This window comes from Balaenoptera ricei, chromosome 14, assembly GCF_028023285.1.
Source record: "Balaenoptera ricei isolate mBalRic1 chromosome 14, mBalRic1.hap2, whole genome shotgun sequence".
Classification (NCBI taxonomy): domain Eukaryota; kingdom Metazoa; phylum Chordata; class Mammalia; order Artiodactyla; family Balaenopteridae; genus Balaenoptera; species Balaenoptera ricei.
This window is the reverse complement of record NC_082652.1, coordinates 35,165,158-35,191,509: the sequence shown is the minus strand read 5'-3', so window position 1 is coordinate 35,191,509 and position 26,352 is coordinate 35,165,158. Positions and strand designations below refer to the sequence as shown.

The following is a 26,352-nucleotide window of genomic DNA, read 5'->3' as shown; positions in this document are numbered from 1 at the left end:
AATGTGAACACAAGCGATGTGCATCACTTCCAGGAAATAGTTTCCTATTCACTGCATCCCCTTTCTCTGATTCAATAACCACGGGAGCACTGATTGAGATATACCTTCAGATATACTTTCTGGGTATCTGAGTGAATACAATGAACAGAGCCTCCTGCTAACTCATGATGGACACAAGAAATTTTGTCCAACAAATAAATTTGTAAGCAAGAAATAAGCTTTGGCAATTTGGGGTTGTTTATTAACAAAGCTTAACCTGGCCTATCCTAGCTTGTATATAAATTAGTACTAGAAATTGGGTACTCATGTAACAGCAACAGCAACAACAACAAAATAACCTAAAATATGTGGCTATGGTTATAGGATTTGGTAACAGGAAGCAAGATAATTATCAGAGTCTGGAAACATACTGATCCATGTTACACAGTGGTGAGTCATTTGGTAAATTGTTGTCTACAACAACTAGGAAGGTAGATGATGTAACAAATGAACTCATAACTCTAGGGGAAGTAGTTGCAAAACACATTGTTAATAAAATGTGTTGGTTGCTCTTGGCAGCCTTCAACAAGGTGTTATGTACTTTGAAAAAAACTCAGAAAAGAATTGGTTAAATACAAGCAATAATGAAAGGGAATAAGAAGAGTCTAGACATTTGTGGACTTGTGGGATTGGAAGAAGCAACTGATCTCAACCCGATTTGTAAAAAGTAAACCCAAGAAAGCCTTTGAGTAAGGAAGACATGATGAAAACCACCCTGTGTGGCAACGTTCAAATCAAGGACATGGTCCCCTCACTCCATTGTTCATGCTTCTGAATGGAGTCAAATGATTTAGAATGAAGATACAGTTAAGTGAATCTTTTTAATTAGATTAAAAAGCTTCAGGGAAGAGCAGCTAATAAGTTGATAAGCTGAGAGTATCTGAGATAGAGAGAGGCATCAGGGTAGGAAGGCAAACAAATAGAGCAAAAATGGCCATTGCATCTCCAAGGGTTCTGTGTGATGGTTGCTACATGGAACTCACTGGAACCAATAGGTAAGAAGTTGACTATGGTCTTGAGAGAGCCGTACTTCCCAAAGCATCACAAGCCTAAATTAAAAGACACGGCAATGAGAGAAGTCCTAAAATGTCTCTTGGCTCCAAGGAGAACATGTTCCCTGATGTGTACTTTGGATATGGTCATGGAGGATAATAGAAATGGAACAGTCTCCCAGCGAGCTGGATGACATGGGGGACAGACCAGAGAAGTTGCTCCAGGGAGCAGAATTGCAGCCTAATCAAGAAACATTCCCTCCCCCAGAGCTGAGAGCATCCTACCCAGTGGGATTTCAGAATTGCTATGAACCAGTGACTACTGTTAGCTCCCATCTCCTTTTTGAATGGGAATGTTTATTGTGGATGGTTTGACCTTCTCCTGTCATTATGTATGGGGTGTATGGGAGGCAAATCGTTTATCGTTTTGAGTCTGCAGGTCTCCAGATGCAGAGGAGCCACATCTGGACCAGATGTAGCTATTATAGTGCATCATTCCCTGCTCTATAGGCTATCACACATCACCCACAGACCATACATTTTGAGGTTGATGGGGCTATGATAGGACCAGGACAGGGCTTTTGGGTTTTCTCCCCTTGATGGTGGTGGGGCATGAATATATTTTGCTTGTGGGAGAGACAGTAAGCCAAAAATTTTGTGTCCAGACAGACTTTGATAGTCATTGGTGCTGCTTGCCAAATATTGTTTTGTGCATCCATGTCCTGGGCACATGGTAAGATTGCCTTTGTTGCCCTCTTTGAAGATAGACATTGCCATGTCACTAGCTTTTGCCCATAAACAGGAACGGAGGAGACCTGTCCCACTTGCGAGAGGAAGCGTTAAGACCCTGTGCTCGTGCCCTGCCTTGGTGACTCTGGGAGCCTTTGTTGATGTTTTGTATCCATAACTTGGTCCTGGGTGACCAAGGCGAGCAGAGTTCCCTACTGACCCAAGATGGTCAGGTAGCATGAGCAAGAAATAAAGTTTTGCTGTTAGAAGCCTCTCTGATTTAGCGGTTGTTTTTCACTCCCAGTATAATGTAGCCTATTCCAACTAGGACAGGCCTGAAGCCAGCAAAATAGATCCTAAGAACAATTAGGAGCTCCATTTGATAGAAGCATAGAATCCTTGTAAGAGGGAAGCAGGGAAGAAGCTCTCAAAGGAGAGAGAAACTCAACGCTGTTGGGGACCATATGAAGAGACACATGGGGTTCAGAAATGATTTCGCGGTGACCTGGTAGAAAGTCTCTGGGAAGAGTGGTTGCCAAGAGAGGCTAGAGGCAGCTAGACAAACTGGTCCATTGCAGTCACCCACGTGAGTGAAGGGAAGCCCTAAAGCTTGAGGAGGTGAGAGGTGAACCACAACATTTCAAGACTGAATTTAGGAAAATGGTAATTTAGTTGATTGAAGCAGAAGAGTCAGGAAGAGAAGTGATGTACTTACAAAGCAGTGAATTATGTGGGCACCTTGAAATCTCATCTTCCTGCATGCTTATCTTAAAAATATAGGATCAGTGTACATGATAAGGCTTAGACTCCACAGGCTGGAAAAATCTGATATAGAGATTTGGTCTGTTCCACCCAAATTTCCAAGCAGAGTTATCAATGTGCTCAGAGAAAGGGAGTTCAGGTTGTTTTAAAAGATGCCTGGGAAAGTTGCTCTCAAAATTCCCAAATTAATTTATGCAATAATTAAAAACTTTGCCGTTAGAAGTTCCTCCCTGCAGTTAACCTAAATTCCTTGGGCTGCAGTTTTGATCTCATTTCTTTCTGTTTTATATATAGGGATGTTGATGGTTTTGTTATTCATATGCATCCTCTGTAAAGGTACATGTACTTGGGACTTAACGCCTAGCCTCCCTCAAAAAGGATGAGAGGCAGCTTCTAATACGTCTGCTTAGAGGTCCTTTTCAAGGAACTGTTTTCATTCCTGCCATCTGAGGCCCATGAGGAGATTTCCTTAATGATATAAAATGACAGCAAAGCTAATAACTTGAACTATCCTGACAAAATAGTAAACTGTAAAAAAAAAAAACAAACAAAAAAAACCCAAAACAACAACAACAAAACCCTCCCTGTGCCAGGTAAAGTGGATTTTTCTGATCAGAGAAAAATTCTGAACAAAATGATCAACTTTAGTACTACCAGCCTCTGAATTTTAATTCCTTTCATTTCTACTGTGCCTGCCTTTGCCCTTTTTAGATTTGAGAGTATATCCAGCTATATATATATATATATATATATATATATATATATATATACTCCTACTTGACCCTGGAAAACCAGATTTTAGTAAAGCATTTAATAAATTTATTGAAACCAAGGTGTACATGCCTCACACAGTACTTTAATATTAAAGGTGCTGAATAAATGTTTGTTACATGAATAAATGAGTGAGTGAAACACGAATAAAATTTCTGACTATTATTAGCATGTTCTTTATACCTGGTTGTCTGCACTTTTAACAGGGAACACCGATATGAAATTGAGGGAATGGTTGCAAACAGATGGGCAAAGGAAAGGAGTTTTAACACTCTTTGCAAACAGAAGTCTCCCTGGCAGGATAGTAAGTAGTATAGCCTTAAAGGAGTGAGGACTTTTCATTTCCAGAACCCTCTTTGGGGTCTTCCCTTGCCTCCATCTCTCCATTGTCTCTAGGGCCTTGTTGACACTGCCACACCTGGCCGGGCATGTGAGGAAGGCCCAGCTGACACACTGTACAGACAAAGAGCACACACAGGTCCCGGGTTTGCTACTACACTTGTCCCGACTGGGCTGAACCCAGGCTCCCAAGAGGCCATCATTTCTCCCTATGACCCCATCAGCCAATGCCTACTTAACTCTTAATCTCCTCAATCTTTTGGTCATTTGATCTTTCCTTTCTTTACCCCCGGCCAAGCCTGAGTCAAGATGTTCTCAAGGCCCTTCCTGTTTCAGCTGCATGTCTGCCTGCTTGCACTTCCAGGTCAGAACTTATTTCACTGCAACCTCTGACATCCCCCTCAAATCTGCTCTGAATTCTCCGTATCTGCCTTGAATGGCTCCTTTTCCTGGGCACCCGATTGATCTTCCTTTTCTCTTCCATTTTGGACCCTCTTTCATATCTTTTGCTCATCTCTGCAGTCTCAGTGAGTCCATCATTCCAACCAGCCTTTTATTCTTTCTGCTTTCAACCCCTGGCCTCATATCTTAGTTGACATGTAACCTTGGACAAGTTATTTAATCTCCCTAAGACAGAGATTCCTCATTTGTAAAGTGGGGAAAATCTCATGTATGGAGTTATGGTGATTAAACAATCAAAACAAAGCAAGACAGAAATGTAAGCCCTGAGCACTCATTCAGGCACTTAGAACCTCATTAAAACTGAAATCTCTCTCCTGTGTTTTAAACTTTCCATTCCTTCTCTCTAAAAGGCATCTGAATTTCCTTTCATTCCTTCACCTCCCTCAAAGACACACAGACAATTCGTTCCTCTCTGAGGCTGTGATCATTGCAGGGACAGTGCAATCAATGCAGGCTCCTTTCCAAAATGGTCTTTGCTAAAGAACAAGAGACCAGGATACAGACTATGATACTCACACGCCCATCTCATTTGGAGGAGAGTATTCACACCCCAAAGAGAGACCTGTTTTTTTTTAAGCTGGGCATGGTGACAGGGGCTGAATATAATAGGCAATTTCTTGTACAAGTGGTTTTGTTTGTTTATTTTGTCTTTTAACCAGGCTTTTTTTTCTAGCAGTGGGTTGAAAGGTATTTAGATAATTTGTCTATGAGTAAATGAATGAGTTTCCCTGTTTTAAACTTTTTCCCATTTCTTCTTATTTTGGGGGGGAAGGGGTTGGGAGGATAGAGGATATAAGAAGACTGTTATGGTCGGGAAAGATGGGAAACTATCCTGAGTTTATGTCACTGAGGACGTAAACTCATAATTTTGTAGTGTTGGGTTATGCTAGTCTGTTCATCCTCCCATTGGAAGGGGCATCTGCTTCTATATGTTACAGTTACTGAGGGACAGGAGCGGAATATCAAAGCATTTGGGGGAAACAGACAACAAAGGAAAACAGAGACATTTCCCTCCACTTAAGACAAAGAAGGAAAGATGTGGTTATGTTCTTCAATATGGTTCACATCCTTAGGAAAAAAAAAATCGCCATGCTTCCATCTTCATAGCCCGTGCCCCCTCCTTTTCCTGGGAAGAAAAGGAATACAAGGAGCTGTAGGTGGGTGGGAGGGGCACGTGGAATGTGAAGAAACAGCAGAGGATGTAGTGTGTCTAGAGAGAAAAAAGGGAGAAGGAAACTTCTACATAGATAAGCAAAACAAGACACTCCAGCAAGAGGCTACAGTTTTGGGTTCCTGATGTAGAACTGACTCATTTTAAATCTCCAGAATTAAAGCTGAAGGAGAACAACCCCATCTGTCTCTTCTCAAATTATTTCATTTACCAATACTACCTTCTTTTGTCTTCAGACTGTGAACTGCCAGTGCTTTGTGCTTCATCCTTATAATTATACACATTAGTGCTGAAAGTTTCCTCAGAGACCATGTAGACGAGGGATAGCACCTTGTGTCGTGGCTGGTCAATGAGAAGTGCGGTTGAAGCTCTGTTGAGAAGGGATCCGAGGCCTAGTCTGTACTCAGTTGGGAGGGTGCTGGGATCCATTAATTCTGGGATCAGCTAATGCTGTCTGCATGGGGCTGGGGTGGGGCTGAGAGGGAGCAATCTAAGTGGCACCATCCAAGCTAAGAGCATGAGACTCTCATTTAATTTGGGAGGCGGGTGGTGGGACTCAGAGACATCAAACCAGTTGCCAAAAGCCACAGAGCCATTTATTTTTTTAAAAAGTTTCAGGATCAGAAAAAGAATGATGATTTTGAGGATTAACCATCCTGAAAATAAACTAGCATTTAGGATTGAAAATAAATCTTCCTGAAGCCTTTTGTTAGATACATTATCCACATTGCTGGGAGCTCTCCAGAGCCAAGCATGCACAGAAGCCTGGGGCCCATCTCACCGATTTCAGAGGAGTTTCAAAGTCTATAATATCAGAGGCTGACTATTTCTTCCAGGAGAAAATTTTTCTTAGTGCTTGGATGAAGGGATAAAGAACTACGAAGAGATTTTAGAGTGTTATTTGCTTAGGATTAATGGACATTTATTTGAATTTAACTTTAGAATCTTTTACATGACAGCTCACTTAATGTCATTTTTTTAAAAGTCCTTTTTACAGTCTATTGAATAAAAGTCCACGATGGGATTTGGACATGGCTTTAACTAATCATGGAAGCAGACAGGAGTCTCCTTTCCAGAATAAATAGCATACTATAGCAAATCCAAGTAAAAGACTTAAATCCCTCATCAGAGCCAAGATGTGGTGACCTGCTTTGAGGGAACTTGGGCCTCCAAACCTCTCTCCTACTTGCCTGAGAATTTACTATTAAACATTCAGAAGTTCTTTTTGAAAATACTAATATTCTTGGGTGATATGCCATTTCAAATTCGTTGTTAGTTAATAATGAAGAAAGAAGGAAAAGCTAACGGTGAGGGGAAGGGATTTGTTACTATCTGTGGGAGAAGAGAAGGGAGTGGGAGAGATAATGGTCCCCAGAGAGTAGCTACAGAAGTTTTGCAGCCCAAAGATGGAGTTCATTGTCTCAAGACTCCTTCTGACTCTAGAATGTTCAACTGACCTTAGGCCTTATCTACCTGAAGACACAATCATTGACATTAAGTAGCTGATGAAAACCAGCCTCAGAAATAAGCTCTCAAGATGCCTTTGGAAAACAGAAAAGAAAGAAGAAAAACAATGTAAGAAAGTGTAGGAGTGCCTCTTCTCCAACATTCCTGAGAGAAGATGGGAGTTGAAAACCTCAAACAAAATGTTTGCCCCATCTCACTTGGCTAATTTTAGTTATCTTGGTTCATGGCTATGATTCATCCCTAAAGCTGTGAATTGCTGAGGAGGAAGGAGGAAAAAAAATGGACTTAAATGTCAAAGAAGTAGGAACAAAAATATAGTTTTCTTTTTTGGGGAACTAGAATTCCAGGATATGGGGATCTTTTTTTCTTATGAGGGATGGAATACTTCGAACTAGAAAAATAATGAGCTCCAGTCAAAACATCGTCAAGAAAGAAAAGAATGGATTATGAGTTATGTCATGTCCGAATTTTTGCTTTCCTAGTGTGTTCCCCTTCTTTCCCTTGTGTACCTCTTGAAATCTCATTAAACTAGACATCACTAAGACACCTATGTCGTTGAGTATGATGGAAGCTTAATATGTGGACCGTACGGGGAAAGGGAGCTCCTGGAGCAGATGAGGGAGAAATGAATGGAGACAAACAGACTATGACAAATAAGTCTGGGGGAGGTGATGGTAGCACAGGGAAGAAAGGCGTGTGTGAATGACAGTGAGCTGTTGTCTTGCCTACTGAAGAATGGAGGGTGACAGAGATGGTTTGGTGAAACTCCATCCTTAGAAAAGAAAAACATTTTTCAGTGTAGTAGGTGTCCCCTAGTAAATTGGGTACCATTTGGAATTTCCACAGGTTTGGAGGAAGAAAGGCGCAGTCACTACTCTGATACTCAGGTACCTGACCTTTCTACCATCAGTTTAGCCACTATCTGTGTATTCACCTTTTTCTGCTCTTCAAACTTCTGAACAGTAAAAAATATATATATATAGAATGGTTGTAAAAACAGGCTCTAGGACATTAAAGGAAGATAACTTCAGGTGGAAGCAAAATGAAAGAGTTCCAGTGACTTCAGAGCAGATTCCCCACAGCCCTGAAGCTAATAAGGAGATGGGTCCAAGACTCAACGGTGAAAGTTGATTTCTGCACCTCCCCTGTCCTCAGCCTCCTTAGAGCACTCCCCGCACCCTCCCCTGTGGCTCTGTTCTTTTCTCTTCTCCTTGTCCCTGGTAGGACTCAAGCAGCAGCAGTCATTGTATCTCATCCCCCACGACCCAAAGCATCATGCATCTGAAGTGACATGCATCCCAATAGATAAATGAATGAGATATAAAGGGGGTGGAAGGGACTCTGGAAGTTGCAGAATCCCACTGCTTGGTTTGCATTTGAGGACACTGAGATCTTGAGGGTCAAAGTGAATTTCTTGCCCAAAGCATCCCCGTTTTTTTTGCATCTTCTAGAAGATGTCAGTTAACACCACGGCTGTGACTACCTTTGATTGTCTCTAGGGGAGATATATTCTAAAGTTCATAGAAGATACTTCCCAGAAGGTTCCTTGGCCCCCCCAATTTTCCTACCACCTCGGCCCACTGCCATTATTACAAACCCAGTTCTTTGCAGACTGGCTCAGTTCTTTTCTGAGCCTCTGTGAGAGGTGCCACAGTGCAATGAAGACCCGATTGTATTTTCCATTTCTGTGATCAACTGTTACCTTGTGTGGCAGGGTTAAGGGGTTACATTGTGTTTCCCACACTGATATGTCAAAGTTTTGTTTCCCACACTGATATGTCAAAGTCCTAAATTTAATACCTGTGAACATGACCTTGCCTGGAAATAGGGTCTTTGCAGATTTAATCAAGTTAAAAATGAGGTCATTATTGATCCTATATGATCCAATATGACTGACGTCATAAGAAGACAACCACGCGAAGACACAGAAAGGAGAAGCCCAGGTGACGACAGAGGCAGAGATCAAAGTGCCGTAGTTGCGAGCCAAGGGATGCCAAGGGTGGCCGGACACAGCCAGAAGCTAGGAAGAGGCAACGAGGGATTATTCTTTCCAGGCTTCAGAAGGAGCGTGGCCCTGACAGTACCTTGATTTCAGACTTCCAGCTTCCAGAACTGTGAGATAATAAATCTGTACTGTTTCAAGTTCATGGTACTTGGTCATGGCAACACTAGGAAACTATCACCTGCAGTAATAAAGGCAAAGAGGAAGGGCAACCAGAAGCCGAAGGAAAGAAAGAGCTGCTTTTCTTGGGTTGGTTTACTAATGTCATTGGTATTCATTTTTCATTGAAATGATCCACAGTGGTTCCACATGATCCTCTGAAAAAAAATTCATGAGGGGACCCTCTCTGTCACTTCTTTAAGATATAATATATTGATAGTTTGCTAATGGAATACATTTCCATGATAGAAGTCAGCAGTTTTTTAGTATTCTAGGTTTAATAATCTAGTTTCTTCTCCTCAATCTGATGGATTTGGTCTTTTTTCTGTTTTATTTACTTTGCCTTTTAATATTTTATTTTGTAATGCAATATAAATGCATGAATAGTAATATGTATTTCCTCAAAATATGGAATCAAAGGCACTTAAAAATACTAATTACCCATAATACTTTTTTTAGTCCAGATGATGATCCACATGATGATCTGTTCCAAGGCTCTGATTTGCTCTCCAGAAATAATATTAACAATTAAGTCAGCCCTTACAATAATCAGTTTCAGTAGTTTCTTTTGTAATGCTGTTCTCTGTTTACAAATAGCACAAACTGAAGTAAGGACTACTTAGAATCATACTTTTCAAAACAAAAAAAATTTTTTTAAGGTCTTACAAATTATAATATGTATCGAGTGTCCAAGTTTAAAAACATCTGTCAAGAATTTTCACATATTACCCAAATTTTAAGCATAGCCACATTCTATAACCTTCTCCAAGATAATCTACTCTATTTTATTACTCAATCATCTGAAAAATTCAAGAGTTTTTTAAGGAAGTGTTGCCCCATAGATTTAGTGGCTAAACAACGTCCAAGAGTGGGGATACACAGATATCCTCATTGGTCAGAAATCTTACTTCTTTTTAGAGGCCATTCTGGATTGTTGCAAACTCTTTTGGAAGGTTGGGGGTTCAGCTTATGCTCTATGCAGGGCGAACCTATATGCCTATGTCTTTGAAGGCACTGGGATGTATGAGTCAGACCCAAGGTCAAGATCAATAGAACATTCAATACATCACAGTGCTCCATCTGTGGGATGTCTTCTGCCCCATTTACGCTAGAAGTTGCAAGATCGGATTGTAGGTGATTATACAGGGGGCGGGGCTACCGGAAGTAGAGCGTTGGAAACACTTACTTGAGTGTGGTGAGTTCTGTAAGGGATGGCTGAGTAGCCTTGAGATAGCTTTCCCTTCGCGCAGCAACTTTGGGAGAAGGCTTGGGGCTGGTGTCCGAGTCCCCGCTGTCTTCATCTCCCATGGCCTTGATGTAGCTGCCGCTCCGCATTCTACGGCAGGGAATTTCATCATCTTTACCTCGAGGGGTGTACCCTGTCCATTCATCCTGTGGGACCTATGCAGATACAAAACAGATAGTTCCTGCTTTATAAAAGTCTATCTTCTTCTTTTCTTTCCTGACTGTGAATATGGATAATACAGGTAATTATGTAAAACTTTAGACATTAACTTTTCAATAATAGTGTTTTACCATAATTGGTCTGAAAATATTTTGAATACATGCAAATCTATGTCTCAAGCTTTGAAAGAACCTGTGTACTAGGAAAAATTATAACCATTTGATTCACTTCTCCATTTTCTCACACTGAAAATAATTGTCAGGCATACGGATGCCGTTGGAAAGCGGTTTTATTTGAGGTTTTCAATGATTTGTTTTCAGTTGTTATTTAAAATTCAGGAATATTTCTCTTTTACCTTCCCTGCATCTTCCATCTCTAGCATCTTGTATCCATAGTGCTTCCTCTTAAACCAGTGGTCTACACCAGCTGCATTCACTTCCCAAGCACCGATTCTTTCTGAATCCTCTTAATTTGGATTCAGCCTCCATAGAGTGCTCGAACACTCTTTGAAGGTTTCCAATGATCTCCTCATGAAAGCTAGTGGCACTTTCTTAATTTAAATTTTTCTTGGCCTCTTCACACACACACACACACACACACACACACACTCAAAACACCTCTTAAGAGTCTCCCCCCTTTTGGCTTTTTTGTTACTCTACTTACCTGATTTATCCACTACTTATCTGAATTGTTCTTTCCCTCTAGCTTTGCTGGATCCTGCTCCAAGTCCCTAATTGTGGGGACCCCTCAAGACAATGTTCTCAGCACGCTGTTCGTTTTTCTTTCTACAATCATTTCCTTTGAGTTCAGCAGGGCACCACCCTATGCTACAGAGGGCTTCTTTCTGACCTTATTTTCAGTTCTTAGATTCCCCAGTTCAACACGGACCCAACCTAGGGTCTCATATCTCCTCCATTTGGTAAAAGAAATGCATAAGAATGGCCACTCTTTGTATCCATTAAGAAGGAACGAACATCCTACGTACTGTGCACAGAACACTGCACAGGGCTTAATTAAAAGAGACCAGAAAATGGGGAGGCTGGTTCTTGCCCTCAACAAGCTGATAACAGAGATGAGAAGACAGAGCATACAAAAATTTGGGAACAGTTCCAAGTCAACATGTTAGCAAGTTTCAGACGTGGTGCCGTAGATAGACTACGCACTAAGGAGACACTAGGAACAGGAGTTATCAGTAATGGTGATGGGGAAGGAGGATCCAGGAAGCACTCCCTAGAACTGGCCAGGTTTGCACTGAGAAGGTAAAAAGGTATTGAATATTTTCATGCTAACTATTCACTGATTATCCATTAAATAATGCCATGTTTCATTATTAACATTTAACTATGCTAAGAAATTTGCTTATAGGATCTTGCTTCATCGATACAACAACTCTGTGTATTTTTCTGTATTTCTCGGATGAGAAGCAGAAGCTCAGAGAGCTTAAGAAATTTGCCAAAGAACACACAACTAATAAATGGCGGCACTAGGGTCCAAAGCATTTTTGGCTTAACTCAAAGATAAGTGTGTACTTAATCTAAAATTTATGATTAATAACATACAAATTTTAAATCTAAAGTGTTAACTGTCCACAATGATACACACACAGAGTAGACATAGATTTTTAAACATTATCGGTTCTAGGAACTGAGAACAGACATTCCACTAAAAGCACTATTCTTTCCTCCTTAATTTATACATTTATCTATATAATTTGAAAACGTATATCTAGAAACATCAGACTGAAGAGATGCTACTATTCCTGTACCTGAAAACAGTGGTTTGTAGGTTCTAATGCTGAAAACTACCAATAAAGTTTGGTTAAGCTTCACTATGCAGCTTATTTTATTTAACAAACTCTTAAATCATGCTTCCTATGTGCAGGCACTGTTCTAAATGCTTTATAAATGTTAACTCATTTGATCCACACAGCTAAGGGCACTATTATTATCCCCATTTTACAAATGAGGAAACTGAGGTTATGTAACTCGCCCAACATCCCAGCTACAAAGGGGCAGAGTTCCAGCCCAGCAGCTCTTGGGGTCTTGCCGTGACCATATTTGATGCTGTCTGTCTCTGTATGATCTTGTGGCACCTATAGAACTGAACAACTATAGTCCCATGACACCTTCGTCATCCATCACGTCTGATCCATTTGCCATTTATTAATTATGGTAGTAGCAATGTAGAGTTTTTGCTTTTTTAGCTAAAAACCCATCCACATCACCATAGCAACAGGGAGACTTCTTAGGGAAATTATAAATGCTGAGAACAGTCTTGTTTTCCTTCCATTGGCAGGTGAGTCACTGCAAAGATATGATCATACTCAGAACCTCATTATTGGCTCAGTAATTACATCTTATAAATTAAGTTGGTACAGCTGAGAGTCACAGAGGAGGCAGCCAACGCTTGCCATTTCTCAGTACTAATGCACAGCTCATAAGTGTTGCTCTCTGAACTATGTCAGAGACCAATGACAACTTATTAGCTCATATTGCTTATGAAACAAAACATGGCAAATTTTTGTTTAGGTGGTTTTTTTTCCCCAAATTTAGTTTATGGTAGAAACTTGGTCTTATACTAGAAACAGGCTGCAACTGTTGCTAAGGGAACCAGCTGGGAAGTATTTAATGCGTATATGTTTCAATTAAACATATTTTTCAAATGATAGCAGCTAAGAAGTTTATGGAAGTGATTTGCTTTGGAATGGATTTTAAAAATCAATACATTATTCATACACTGAAAAGTAGCCTACAATAAATTACATGTAAAATAATACAGAAATTAGCTCCAGGAAAAACGTAAAGAAACAGAACCTCAAGACTTTGGAGAAGAAAAATACTGTTGCTGAACAATATGGGCCAGCAAAATCGCTATAATTTGAGCCACAGTTTTTATTATGTCTCTTAAATTTGAAAGCAAAAGAGGAGGCAGTGGTTGGTTACATTGTTTTCAAGGAAAGCATACCAGTTTGTTTAGGGGCCAGGGCATGAAACGTTACTCCCTTTCCATTGAAAAGAAAGGAGAGTCATGTGCTGCAGCTACTATTGTGATCTAGTCAAGGTTGCTGTGTCTTTCTGTGTCAGTTGCACAGAGAGAAAAGATTTAGGCAAATCCAAAGAAAAAACTAACCTTGCAGCTGTCTGCGAAAACCTTCCTATTACTGGTCCTAGTGGTTAGGGGAATGGAAGTCTTTGTAACAAAGGGAAGCTGGAGCAGATAAAGGAGCAGCCTGGGCGCTTGTTGATGACAGGCAAGCCAGATGTCCTGCTTGCCTGCACGAGCTTCGTTAAAGAAATAGCAATAAAATCAGTCTAATAAAGCTTAGGGTTTAACAACAGTATGGGTTAGAGAAAAAGAGGATTATTTGTTTTTTAATGCGTATGTTTAAGCATGAAACTCCAGTGGAGAACTTTATTTTTGAGAGAACAAAATGAGGATTAGTGTGCATTTTTCTATTTTGGGGATAGCCAGGCTATAATTTAAACCATATGTCATGGTTCAGGAGTAAAAAGACCTGTCTCTGACAAGGAATGACCGTAACCAGGTGCTATCATCCTCTAATTACAGGATGAAGATGCTTTCTTAGTTGAAATAGTGTCATGGGCACTGAATGATAGGCCATCCTAATGCAACAAGAGAAAATTAATACCACCTAATGGTGGCATGCTTACATTTTCGGTCTCCCTCTTTGCCTCTCTCCTTGTCTGCCTCCCTTCTTCCTTCACTTTTGCAAGGTTCTTTTTCTTTTTTCTTTTTTTTTCCAGAGAAGGCAGGATTTATTACTTGCAGCAAGTAAGGAAAACACCTGCTTTCCCAAAGCGGTGTCTCTGCAAGTATTTTTTGCTTGTTCATTTTCCAGCCATGGTCTGGGTGCCGGGAATGTGCAGGCAGTGAACCATACAAATGTTGATCCCAAGTTGTGGAGCTTACATTGCAGAAGGAGAGCAGGAAGAGATGGATGATAGACAAGTATACCCATAAATGAACAAGACGATTTCAGAAACCATAAATGCCATTAGGAAAATAAGATGGGGTGATGTGACAAAGGGGTTGGAGGAGAACTCCTTTAACTTGTTCCTCAGCGAAGCCACTGGGAAGAGGTAACATCTAAGAGGAGATCAGTTCCGACCAAAGGAGCCAACCTGGAGGAGAGCTGGGGAGGCGCTTCCAGGCAGAAGGATCAGCCAGTGCGAAGTCTCTAGAGTAGGGATAAGCTTTGTGTGTAACTGAAGCCTAGGAAGAAGATGCCATTGTGGCGGGAGAGTCCTGACCAAGAGAGAAATGCCAGGAGAGGCTGGGGAGGTGGGACCAGGTCACACAGGCTCTTGTAAACCCATCTCAAATCTTCCTTCAAGCTGAACTCAGCAATCCCAAAGCTCCCTCCAACTGCTCCAGCCTAAATTCAACTCCTTTGTGAAATCTATAGCATGTACCATCTACATAAGGGGTCAGCCAACTGTAGCCCACAGGTGAAATCCAGCTTGCCATCTGCATTTGTAAATAAAGTTTTATTGGTACACAGTCATGCTCACTCATTACGTATTGACTGTGGCTGGTTTTAAATGAGAAGGGCAGAGTTGTATGGTTGTGATGGAGACGGTATGGCCCCTAACCTGATCCACAGATTCCTTCTAAGTACTTAAGTTGCATAATCCTACAATGGCATTTATATACATGACTTGTTTTCTGTGTCTTTGTGTCATCTCTCCAGTGGCTCAGTAAGCTTGCTGAAACTGGGGGAAGCCGTACTGCTGAAGGGTTAGGAGCTTGGGCTCTGCAACCAGCTTTTCCAGGTTTGGGTTTCCGCTGGACCACTAAATAGGGACATCCATGGGCTCATTAATTAAATTCTCTGTGCCTCAGTTTCCTTGTCTGTTTCCTACCCCCATAAAGTTATACATGGATTAAATGAGGTAATGACCACGAGCACACAGGAAGTGCTCAATAAAGGTCTGTTTTATGGGAGTTCTGCACTCGGCACACAGGTGCTCCCTCATGGTGGATGACGTTGGCTTTCCAAGAAGACTCTCATGCCTTGCTTTCAATTTCTTTGATAATGGAGGGGCAGAAATAATTGAAATATATTAAGCAAAAACTTAAATTTCTAATATACTGCCTACGCCCATCAATTTTAAGTGAGACTGACCCATCAGGAAATACTCTACATTCTCTGTCCTGGGGACTCATCTCTATTCTGTAGGACCGAGGGGGGAGCCTGCTTCCTTGGGCCACCTGAAGCTGGCCTGGCTTCCCAGTGATCGAATCTCACATGACTCCTTTTTGTTCATAAAGCAGAAATCTTAAGGAAAAAGAAAACTCCATGGGAGATATTTTTGTATTTGGAGAAGCTATTTTTCTTTAGAAACCTTGACCCAAGACCTATGCATTCCACATGTATGAAGATGGTTAAGGCCAACAGCCAGGGGTCAGGGAGGTGCTGGGCTGCGCAAAGTGTCTGCTCTGTGCAGCGCTTAGTCACTGTGGTGAGGAGAGGCTGGAAAAGAAGAACTAATTAATTCCAACACCAATTTTGCTTTCACTCACTGTGTGTGACCTGGAATGAGTCACGTCACCTCTTTGATTCAATTTTTCCATCTGTAAAATGGGGATGATAATAGATGTATAATGAATAGAGATAATGTGTGTGAATATAGCTTGTGAACTTCAAAGCACCATTAAAAATCTGAGAATAAATGTTACAGATCTGTCTCCTCGTGGCTACTTTTAAAGTATGGCGAGCTATAAATATCTTGGGATTAAAAAGCAGTGGTGTTTTAACTAACATCCTTCTAGTCATTAAAGTAGATATTCTAGTATAAAGATATAAAAGCAAAGGGAATATATATATGTAACCCTATAGAAAAAAAATAGAAAAATCTCATATATATGAAAATTATAAATATAAATAAAATATATTATTATATATTTTCTATTTATAATATATGTAATTTATAATGTATAATATAATGTATATTATATATATTTTATATATATATATAAAAGGTTTCCCATAGGGAACCTTCAAGTGGCATCATTCAAGGTAATTCCTTCTGTCTGAATGTCTCAAACTCTTTGCTAATTGCTTTTTTTTTTTTTTTTGGTCGGGGGGAGGTTATCCTATTCTCCGCTTGGTTAATAGAATTTCTATTCTATTCTGAATAGACAAGGTACCCCTACTTTTACACTTCCTCAGCTTTCCCCTAAGCTCCAAATGCTGCATTTTACAGAATCCAAGATACCAACGCAAACTCCTCAATACATTTTTGTACCACTAAGAAAGAAACACCACCAATTAAGCTCTGACACTCCATAGATTAAATGATACATTCCAGTATCAAAGATGCTAAAATGTGAAAAATATGGAGCTCGGGAATCTATCAAACAGCTTTTTAAAGAATATGTGCAAAAATCAGAACACGAATGGATGTATTCTGGGATAGCAATTATAGAACTTAATGTTTGTATTCCTTAGTGACCAGATTAATAACAGTTAGCATTCATCTATGTCACGCTTTGGCCAAAAACATAAGTTTACACAATTGTCTCATGATCCTTACAACCGCCTTGAAGGATAGGAAGAGTAAATATTATCATCTCAGTTTATCAAATAAAGAAACTGAAGTCCAGAGAGGTTAGTAGCTAGGTCAGAGTGACACCGTGCCCAAGCTGGGAGGGGTTTGCCATACACAGTCCGGGGATTTTTTTTCTTCGTATTTAGATCTTGGTTGTTTTAGGAGTAACAATTGTCATTTTATGATAATCTAAAGAACACAGAGTTCAGATAAGAAAACAACTTCTGAGAGTTTTAAAGTCTGTCTGGAGGAAAAAAAAAAATTCATAAACAAAGAATTACATGCCTTGAAATTAAAATAAGACATACTATTGCAGACATGGGAAGGCTTACTTTGAAAAGGCCCTTCCAATGCACACGGGGTTTGGCGGAGCTGCTGTCATAGAGTATAACTCAATATAGATAGAATCAGACATTCTGTGCCAGGGATGGTCTGGGAGCCGAGGGCTGGGAGATGAAGCCATGTGTGAGTGACTTCTTGAGAGCAGATTATCTCAGGATGGGAAGTTGGATGGTGAGGTTTGGAGTAATGAAAATGCGTGAGATTTGGGGAAATCTGAGAGCCACAAAAGGAATGCAGACACTTAGAAAGCCGGGACAGCCGAAATGGAGCATGTGTCCTGGAATATACCAGGGGAGGCCGGGGTAATTCTGTGAGCAGTTCTGGGCTGCAGAGATTTGGGAAGAAAACGCATAAACCTAAGGCAGAGGTGAGGTTTAGAGCCAGTTTCTATTTCATCAGGAGCCAAAGAAGCTGGGAGAAATAACTTAGGCATTTGGTTCATTAGGTAGAAATAAAGACAATATAGCAAGGGAGAGCTGTGATTAAAATCGTGGGTGTCAATGCTAGGCTTGTATTTGCAAGGCTACCCATTAGCAGCTGTTGATTTCTTCAACAATTGAGCATTTCAATTGAAGCAACCAGGTAAGTGAGGACACTTGGCTATAGCTGAAGGGGGTCAACCTATTTGGCCTTTCCCGAGCTTGGTAAGGAAGGGTAAATAGGAGGAGGCAAACCTGTACTTAGGAAAGGAAAGCTGGGGATCTGAGATAATTACAGAATAAGCTGACATTTATAGAGTAATCTCAAGGGCTGGAAGTGATACCAATGTGACTTTATTTTAATCCCTCTAGCAGTCCTATGAAATAGACGCTCCTGTTTCCATTTTACTGCGGCAAAACTGAACTCAAAAAGCTGGACTGACTTGCCCAAGCTCATCATAACGAGTAGGAGTCTGCATTTATCTGATACCAAAGCCTTTGAGGATATCACGCTGCCTCTGATATGTTGATTGAGGGTGTGAACAAATTAACTTTAAAAAAAAATGGAGTGCGTGCTCCCATGCTCTGTACTTTTTAAAAATAAAATGTCACTATTGAAATAAGCACACCCAGTAGCTTGTCCCTAATTGGCTAGCACGGATAAAGGGGGTTTAAAATAATAAATATGGAAAATAATTGTGAGATAAAGCAGCGCTTGCTGTCTCACCATCGCGTGGTGCCCTTAACAACTGTTGTTCTCAATTTTTGCTTAAACGTACATGGACAGTTTGTGAGGAATCAGAAGACCTGCATGACTGCCACACTTTCAAGGGTGCTGTGAGGGCCTCCAAGCACTCCGGTGGGTTTTCAGCATTTGTAAGAAGGCTTTGCCCTGGATGTCAAGGTCCTGCCTGGCACTCTGTACAGAAATGGCTCTAATGCATCGGCCTTCTAAGCACTTTTAGTGAGCTCTCAGATTCCCTACTCACTCGCCTCCTTTGCATCTTCTTTGCAGCTGGGAGAACTGCTTTTCTGCTCCACACAGCTTTCAACTTGACAAATGCGACTTGGCATAAATGTCCCTGTAGCCTTTTTAGCTTGCTCTTTTCAGAGCAAAAGCAGAAAAAAAAAAAAAAAAAAGAGCAAGAATAGGAAAATTACAATTACACGATGTGTAGATCCCAAGGACCGATTTCCCTGGCAACCACCCTTTCTAACTCCCCTTGAATCCTGAAGCTGGTGTAAAAGTTAATTTGCTTCAGATTGCTTAAAAATTACCTATCAAGGACAAAAGTAAATACCTACCTCTTTTTAAATAGGGCTAATAACCCTTTGCCACATCTTTCTCCAAATAACAGTTTAAAATACCCTTGAATAGAACTTTGTAAACAATGCTATTTGATGGTGATTCACTCACTGCTACCCTATGGAATTATTCTCACCCACGTACATTTACAGGTATCTACAGGGTACCTTGCACCGTAGCAGGTGCCAGGGCGATACACCAAAGACATTTCACAAAACACACAGTCTGGTCTCAAAGGGGTTTACAAGTTTTAAGTGGATCAGGCAAATCTGGGGGGATGGATGAAGGGAAAGAGTAAAAATAGCTTTAAAGCGAATCAAGCTAAGCTGAGTATTAAATTTCAGTACCTCCGAATTACCTACTGGCTTTGTAGTTTGTTCTTATGAATCCCCTTCTTGGTGCTAAAACTGCTCCTTTGGAGTTGAACGTATCTGTGCAAAGCACATTGCCATTGGGAAATGGCACTGCAGGAGAGATGTGGAAGGGCAAGGTCTGTGACCCCTCAAAGGAGGGGAAGGATCCGTGGGCCTTTGGGGGCTGGCAGAAAATATTGCTCAGGTGATGCTCATGTCAAAGGGGGCACGATCTATTGGGAAGATACCCTTGTGATATCAGAACAAGAAATAGTAACTACGGTACTATATTCCAGTATAATATGAGGAGAGGGGAGGAAAACGCATTTTATTCATTGTCTACCCTGTATTTTGATTGTAGTGAACATCTGTGCCTTTTGCTACCCGGCTCTATTTCTGATTCTTGTTGTCACATCCCCACGATTTTGCTTTGGGGAAACCTTGCTCCCCCCAACTTGAGGTCTCCGTATGTTTCAGGAGTAGCAGAGGACTTGGCTTATCACGTTCCCCAGCTCTATGGTTTGTCTCATGGCCGAGCATGTGATCTCAGGCTGTTCTATCAGCAAGCATCTCTGGACCTTTGCTTGGAAGCTGGGACAAAGATCGTTCCTCTCCTTCAGTATATCTATAGGGAAGCAATTAGCTTTAGGACCTGCTGGCAGCCATTTTATATTCCCTGCTGCACAAACATTATCTCATGTAATACACAACCCCAGCGTTGTTAGTCATTCCACTGAAAAGATGAGAGAATTGAAACTTATGCTTTAAATTACATCCTCGAAAATGTATAGCTAGTAAACCGTAGTCAGAATTGAAAGCCACATTTGTCTCAGTCAGATTTCTATGCTCTTTTCATCATATCATCATATCATTCTGTCTGTAAGCTTCAAAACTTAGTAATTTTCCATTAAACATAAAACTCAAGCATTAAGTTGCTGGGAGATACAACACTATAACATTTTGAAACCTGTAACAAGTAGTGAGGGTTAGCTGCTTGGAAGAACCAAAAGACTTTAAAAAGTAATGCCCACAGAACACCCGTCACCCAGCAGTTATAGCTGGCTACAAGGTTTAGTGAAATATGAGCAAGAATAGATATTCTAATAGATAGCAATATAAAAACACCAGAGGTTTAGGTCTATGGTAAATATATGTATTTCCACTGACTATACAGAAGATAAGCTAATTTAGAGTCCTTAGTTTTTAATGCAACTGTTCATTTCTAACATGTCTTTCTGACATATTGGAGGCATGTCTGTTGGCTTGCCATGGCTAGCTGAGCCATCATATTTTTCCATTATTTTTGCAGTCACTAGTCATGTAGGTTTCTGTACTATAATTCCATGACTTGAATCCCCTGAGGCAAACTAGACTCCTGTGTCTGGTGTTCAGAAGCAGCGATGTGGATAGAAGGTTAGTGAGCTTCCTCCTGGGGTCAATAGAAGCCCAGGTGTAGAGATACCATTCATCAAAAGTAAACTTCAGTGTTGGCTAAAATTTTATGAATCTCCCAGCTAAGATGTATGGAGACCCCAGTCCTTGTCAAATGCTTATGAGCATGGATCTTTCTCCTTAGAACGTAAAGTCTGATAATCTTATTAGGAACAACTGTTAAAGCTCGTTTAGAGTCTAAAAAATATCAAGGCCATCATCTCCAGTATTAATAGTTAATTTCCAAATTATGAATTTTGTAATGAATTTCAGCAAATATTTTCCTTTAGTTTATCATTAATTTGGGGATATTAAGTTTCTCAAATGATGCTATAAATTATTATACTTGTGAATCATTCACTTAGGTATTTGGCATCTATTAAAAAAAACTCAACAGATTTAAGAAGAGACCCAAGTAAAAATTTCCTGCTTTTCATCGCTATCATATGATTACTACTGCATCTTGGTGATGTTTGGACTTTTTATTCCAAGTTACATTTACAACACCTGAAAGTGTATTGCATTCAAATGGACCAAAATAGAATCTTTCCTTCCTGAATACCACACTCTAATACAACCATACCATCATCTTTCAAATTACGTGAATCTAGAAAGAACTGAATAATATTTTGAGTGTCCTTTGCACATGTTTAACACAAAATTCCACGTTAATAATCCTTGTATGGGGAAACTGTCTCTTGAGGATTTGTACTTTAAGCCTATATTTCAACCCACTTCCTCTAGGCAGCATGATATCTAGAACTAACAGGGGTTGTCACTAAAGCCTGGGCACAGATGAGTGATACACCCAACAGCTACCTGAACCAGGATTTCCAAACTAGCTCAAGCTCCAGTGAGAGGGAATGTCCCACCTGGAGTATTCATTGTAGGATTTGAGGTAAGTTTTCTTAGACCAAACTTTATGACGGTATTCTTTTCCTTTGCTTAGTGGTTAGGCTGGAGGTAAAAGTACAATACCATTTATTTTGTGATGTTTTCAAAATACTGTAAAAGTACTCATTCACTTATCCAATACATATTTGTTATTCAATGTATATTATTGTGAAATAGATGCGGCTTTAGCCACAGGGGACACGGCAATGTATAAACAGAAAAAAAATTTGCCTTCGTGGGGAAGGAGGAAAAGGACACTCATAAGATAAATAAAATATACGTTACATGGCGAATGTGCTATGGAGAAAAAGAAAGCCGGGGAGGGTGACCAGAGAGTACGTGTGGAGGAGGGAGCCTGGCGGGATGTGCAGTGTTGAAGGGTGTGCACAGACCTGGAAGGTCCCATTGAGAAAGAGACCTCCGGGTAAAGATCGGCATGGTGGGGGGTGAGGGATTAGCCCTGAGATCTGTAGGGTGAGCGCTCGAGGCTGAAAGAAGGGTGAGAAGGTCCTGAGGGGAGGCCACGTGGGAGGCAGAGGAGACTGTAGGTGAGTGCAGCTGTGTGTGACGGTGGGCGTGATGGCAGTCAGGTGTGGGGTGCAGATCATGTGGGCTTTGCAGGCCATGGTGATGACCGTGGCTTTGACTCAGGGTGAGATGGGCATAGATCGGAGGTTTTGATGAGAGATGTGACACTTTCTGGCTTAAAAGGATCACTTCCGGTGCTGGTTGAGAATGGCTAGAAGGGGGTAAGGGTAGGATCAGAGGGACAGTGTGGGGGGCTTATGCAGTGATCCGGACTAGAGTGGAGGTGAGCGATGCTGATGGTGGAGGAGGAGATGGGGAGAAGATAGGGACAGCGGGTTTCTTAACGATGATCGGGACATGGGTATTGCAGGTAAGAGAGGAGTCATGAAAGACTCCAAGGCTTTTGGCCTCATTAGTGGGATGGAGTGAATTCCCATTAGCTGAGATGAGGAGGCCCAAGGGAGGTGCAGAGATGGGGGAAAAAGCTTAGGAGTTCAGTTAGGGACGTATTCAATTTGAGATGCCCACGAGACATCTCAGTAGAGAGACTGAATGGGGATGTGGGTATCCAAGCCTGGGAGTTCAGGTAATGTGGCTGGAAAAACAAACGTGGGCAGTCCCATGGTATTTAAAACTCTGAGAACAATGAGGTGATCTAAGAAATGTAAAAGAGAGAAGTGGCCCAAGAGACGTGCCCATTGGGCACCGATCCAACCACAGGAGCTGGGGAACTGGGCAGGAACAAGCAAGGCTGTCTGAGAAGGGTCACCGAGGTGTGGTCCTCAAGGCTGAGTGTGGAGGGTTTGTTGAGGAGGAAGCAGTAATGAACTGTCATGGTGATTTTTCCCTGGTCTTAATCCCACTGGGGCACGAAATCAGCAAGGTTCATTTTAGCCCCGAGTCCTGAGCTGCATTATCCGAAGGGTTCTGTGTTCGTTAATCAGCTTTATCTTCCCAGCAAGCTGCAAGCTTCTTGAGTCCAAGGCTTTTGTTTTCTTCTTTCTCTCTCTCTCTAAAGCAGGAGCTTTTGAACAGTCTTTTAACTATGTTTCACAGTAAGAAATACATCTTACTTTGGAAACGGGTACATGCACATACACCACTGAAAGAAAGAACTACTTAACCTCTCTGCACGCCACGTACTCTCTCTTCTATTTTCTTCTATTGTATTCTACTTAATTAAAAATAATGTTGTTTGTGACCCACTAGATTGATTTCACTAACCACTAATTGGTTGCGGCCATTGGTTTGAAAAACATTGTTTTTTGGAGCATCCAGTACCGAGCGCTGCCACGCTCATTATTCATCAGAGAGACAATGTGATTCATCTTCGTTTCTCCCAAAGCACCTTCGATAAAGTAGATGCTTAAGACGTGCTTGCTTGTTGGATGAATAGCTATGAGACCCTAAAGTAATAATCCTTGAATTGAGTACTCCGGCTCTTAGTTACCTTTATGTTTACTGATTGTGTTTTTGTAGAAGAATATTTCTAAATGGCTCTCTATCTTCAGAATAAGGACAGACAGGAGTGTCTTTCTGAATGGGCCCCTGTGTAGCCGAGAGTCAGGGAACGCACTGGCCAGGGTTGGAGATGTCCTCCCAGAAGGAGTCAGTCCATCAGCTGGGTTGGTACCACATGTGCAAAAGCAAGAGCAGGCAGCCTGATACTTGAATGTATTTGAATGTTGTTTTTCTAAAAATTGACATATACTTGACTTACAATAGTATATTAGTTTCAGGTGTACAACATAGTGATTCAGTAGTTTTATAGATTATACTCCATATAAAGTTATTATAAAATATTGGCTATATTCCCTGAGCTGTACATTACACCCTTGTAACTTATTTTATACCTAGTTGTTTGAACCTCTAAATGTAACACCTGAAATCACAAAACTCCTAGAAGAAAGCATAGGCAGTACACTCTGACATTTCTTTTTTTTCTTTTTTTTTTTCTCTTAAGGCCTTTTATTTGGGGGAAGCAAAGGGACAGGAGCCCCACGGGGGCAGCTGGGACAGAGGCCGATGAGGAGGCCTTCGCCTCCCTCCCTCTCATCTCCTTAGTCCATTTTAGCAATAATTTTTTTGGATCTGTTTCCTCAGGCAAAGGAAACAAAAAAATAAGCAAATGGGACCTAATCAAACTTAAAAGTTTTGCACAGTGAAGGAAACCATTAACAAAATGAAAAGGCATTTGCATGTTATTAATAAATAAATTAAAAGGCTTTCATTCACCTTAGAACAGCCCTGTCTTTTTATTCTAATTTATATGGTACTTGATGTCAATGTGAAACCTCTGTCATTTAAGAACAAGAGAGAAAAACCCATTAAATATCTATGGCCAAAATAGACGGATTGGGACAAAAAAATCATTGGAATAACATGTTTTAGAATCTTGAGGTGTCCAAGTATAGAAATGATATATCATTCAACCTAGACGTTTCATTAAAGGAATCTTTAAAATAAGCACCTGGCACATAGTAAGCTCTCAATAAATGTTAGGTAATGTCTAAACCCTTCTCCACACAGCACACCTACAAACGTGGCACAGAAGAAAATGGAATGTTTTGCCACTATGCAATTCTTACCCAGGTAGTTTTTCATGTACGGGGAAGGATCATAGTGAAATGAATATAGTATAGAGTTTGGAATCAGGTAAACCCGGGTTCAGATCTGACTCTACGACTTACCAGGTGTGATTTTGGCCCAGTGACCTTAATCTCTTTTAACCTCAGTGTTCTCAAGCATCAAATAAGGACAGGAACACATACTCAGGGCCTTACTGTAAGGATAAAGATGATATGAACTTACATATAAGTATTATATACATATATATATGTATATATAAAATGTCTATTAAACAAAAGCTTGTTTTTGGAATTCAGAAAGTATTTTTGTGTAGAAATCATGTTGTAAGTGATGATTAAGTTCCCACGGGAAGCCAACCCCCTACAGCCTATTTGATTCATAATAGAGCTGAACCGTGGTGGACTGTGGAATAGTTCAAGGCTCTTTGAGCCTGGGGGTGGGAGGGGCTGGGAGTGGGAAGTTCCATGCACTTGGGGGAATCTTCAGTGGCCTGTGAGTAAGGGACAGTGGATCAGTCAGCGTTCTGAGAGCAGAACAGAATGAACAGAGATTTCTTTGAAGGAATTGGCACATGGTTTTGGTTTTGGGGGATGGCAAGTATGAAATCTGGTGGGCAGGCTGGTAGGCTGGAAACTCAGGCCAGAGCTGATGCTGCCGTCTGCAGGCAGAGCTGCTTCTTCTCCTGGAAGAAGCGCTTTGCTCTTAGGCCTTTCATCTGATTGGACGAGGCCCACCCACATTATCAGGGGTCAGCTCCGTTCCTTAGTCAACTGATTGTAGATTTTAGTCGACACAATTCCTTCCCAGGGATGCCTAGATTAGTGTTTAAGTAAATAACTGGGTCCTCTAGCCTAACCAGGTGGGACGCCCAGAACCAACCATCACAGGTGGCGGCTTCCGGAGCGGTGGGCGCGAGACTCCAGGTGCAGACAGGACCCCCCAGCGTTGGGTGATAGGCAGGCTCTCTTCAGTCATGAGCTGTATGTGCTCTGTTCATTCTCTAGGAGTAAGTTTGGGTCAAAACCTACATGTAAATACCAGCTCCCTAACCGGCCGCTCAGGAGCCCCACAAAGGCTGTCCAAGCAGAGGGAACCTCTGCTGTTTGGACTTCAGACCCAGCGCCTAGCAGAGCACCTGCCGGGCTCGTGAATTTAATTGACAAGCTTTTAAGGGCAAGAGAGTCATTTGTGAGATTTTTGTTTCTTGTTGACAAAGAGGAAGAGGAAAATCTACACATCACACCACATGAAACACACAGGATTCTCAGAGACCTATCTTTTGTTTAAGCCCTTCTACATTCTAAAAGACCAAGAATGCCATAATGACCTGCCTTCATGGAACAAATATAGAGCTCACCTAAAAAAATAAAGAACTGCTCTGACAACCTGCCCATACTACTAATGTAACACTATCACAATATTTTAAAACCACTTGTTGACAAATCCGTCTCACGCACCCATCTGTAAGCAACTTGAGAGGCAGGATGACATCATTCCTCTGGCTGAGATTATGTCTTATTCCTGCCTGCATTTCCAGTTCCAAGCAGGTTATCAAATAAGCTTAAAAAATAAAATAAAATGAGATAAAAGTGCTCATGAAATCGTTTATTACATCACCTG

General features: G+C 41.0%; 1 protein-coding gene across 6 annotated transcripts in view; it reads right to left on the bottom strand.

The window, feature by feature from the left end:
- The window catches only part of DLGAP1 (DLG associated protein 1), a 328,621-nt gene that overhangs the window by 251,607 nt on the left and 50,662 nt on the right, over window positions 1-26,352 (bottom strand). For all 6 annotated transcript variants that reach the window (XM_059895182.1, XM_059895179.1, XM_059895183.1 and 3 more), the window contains exon 2: window positions 10,080-10,294. In XM_059895182.1, coding sequence (XP_059751165.1) covers window positions 10,080-10,294 — 215 coding nt within the window. The remainder of the gene's footprint in view (window positions 1-10,079; window positions 10,295-26,352) is intronic.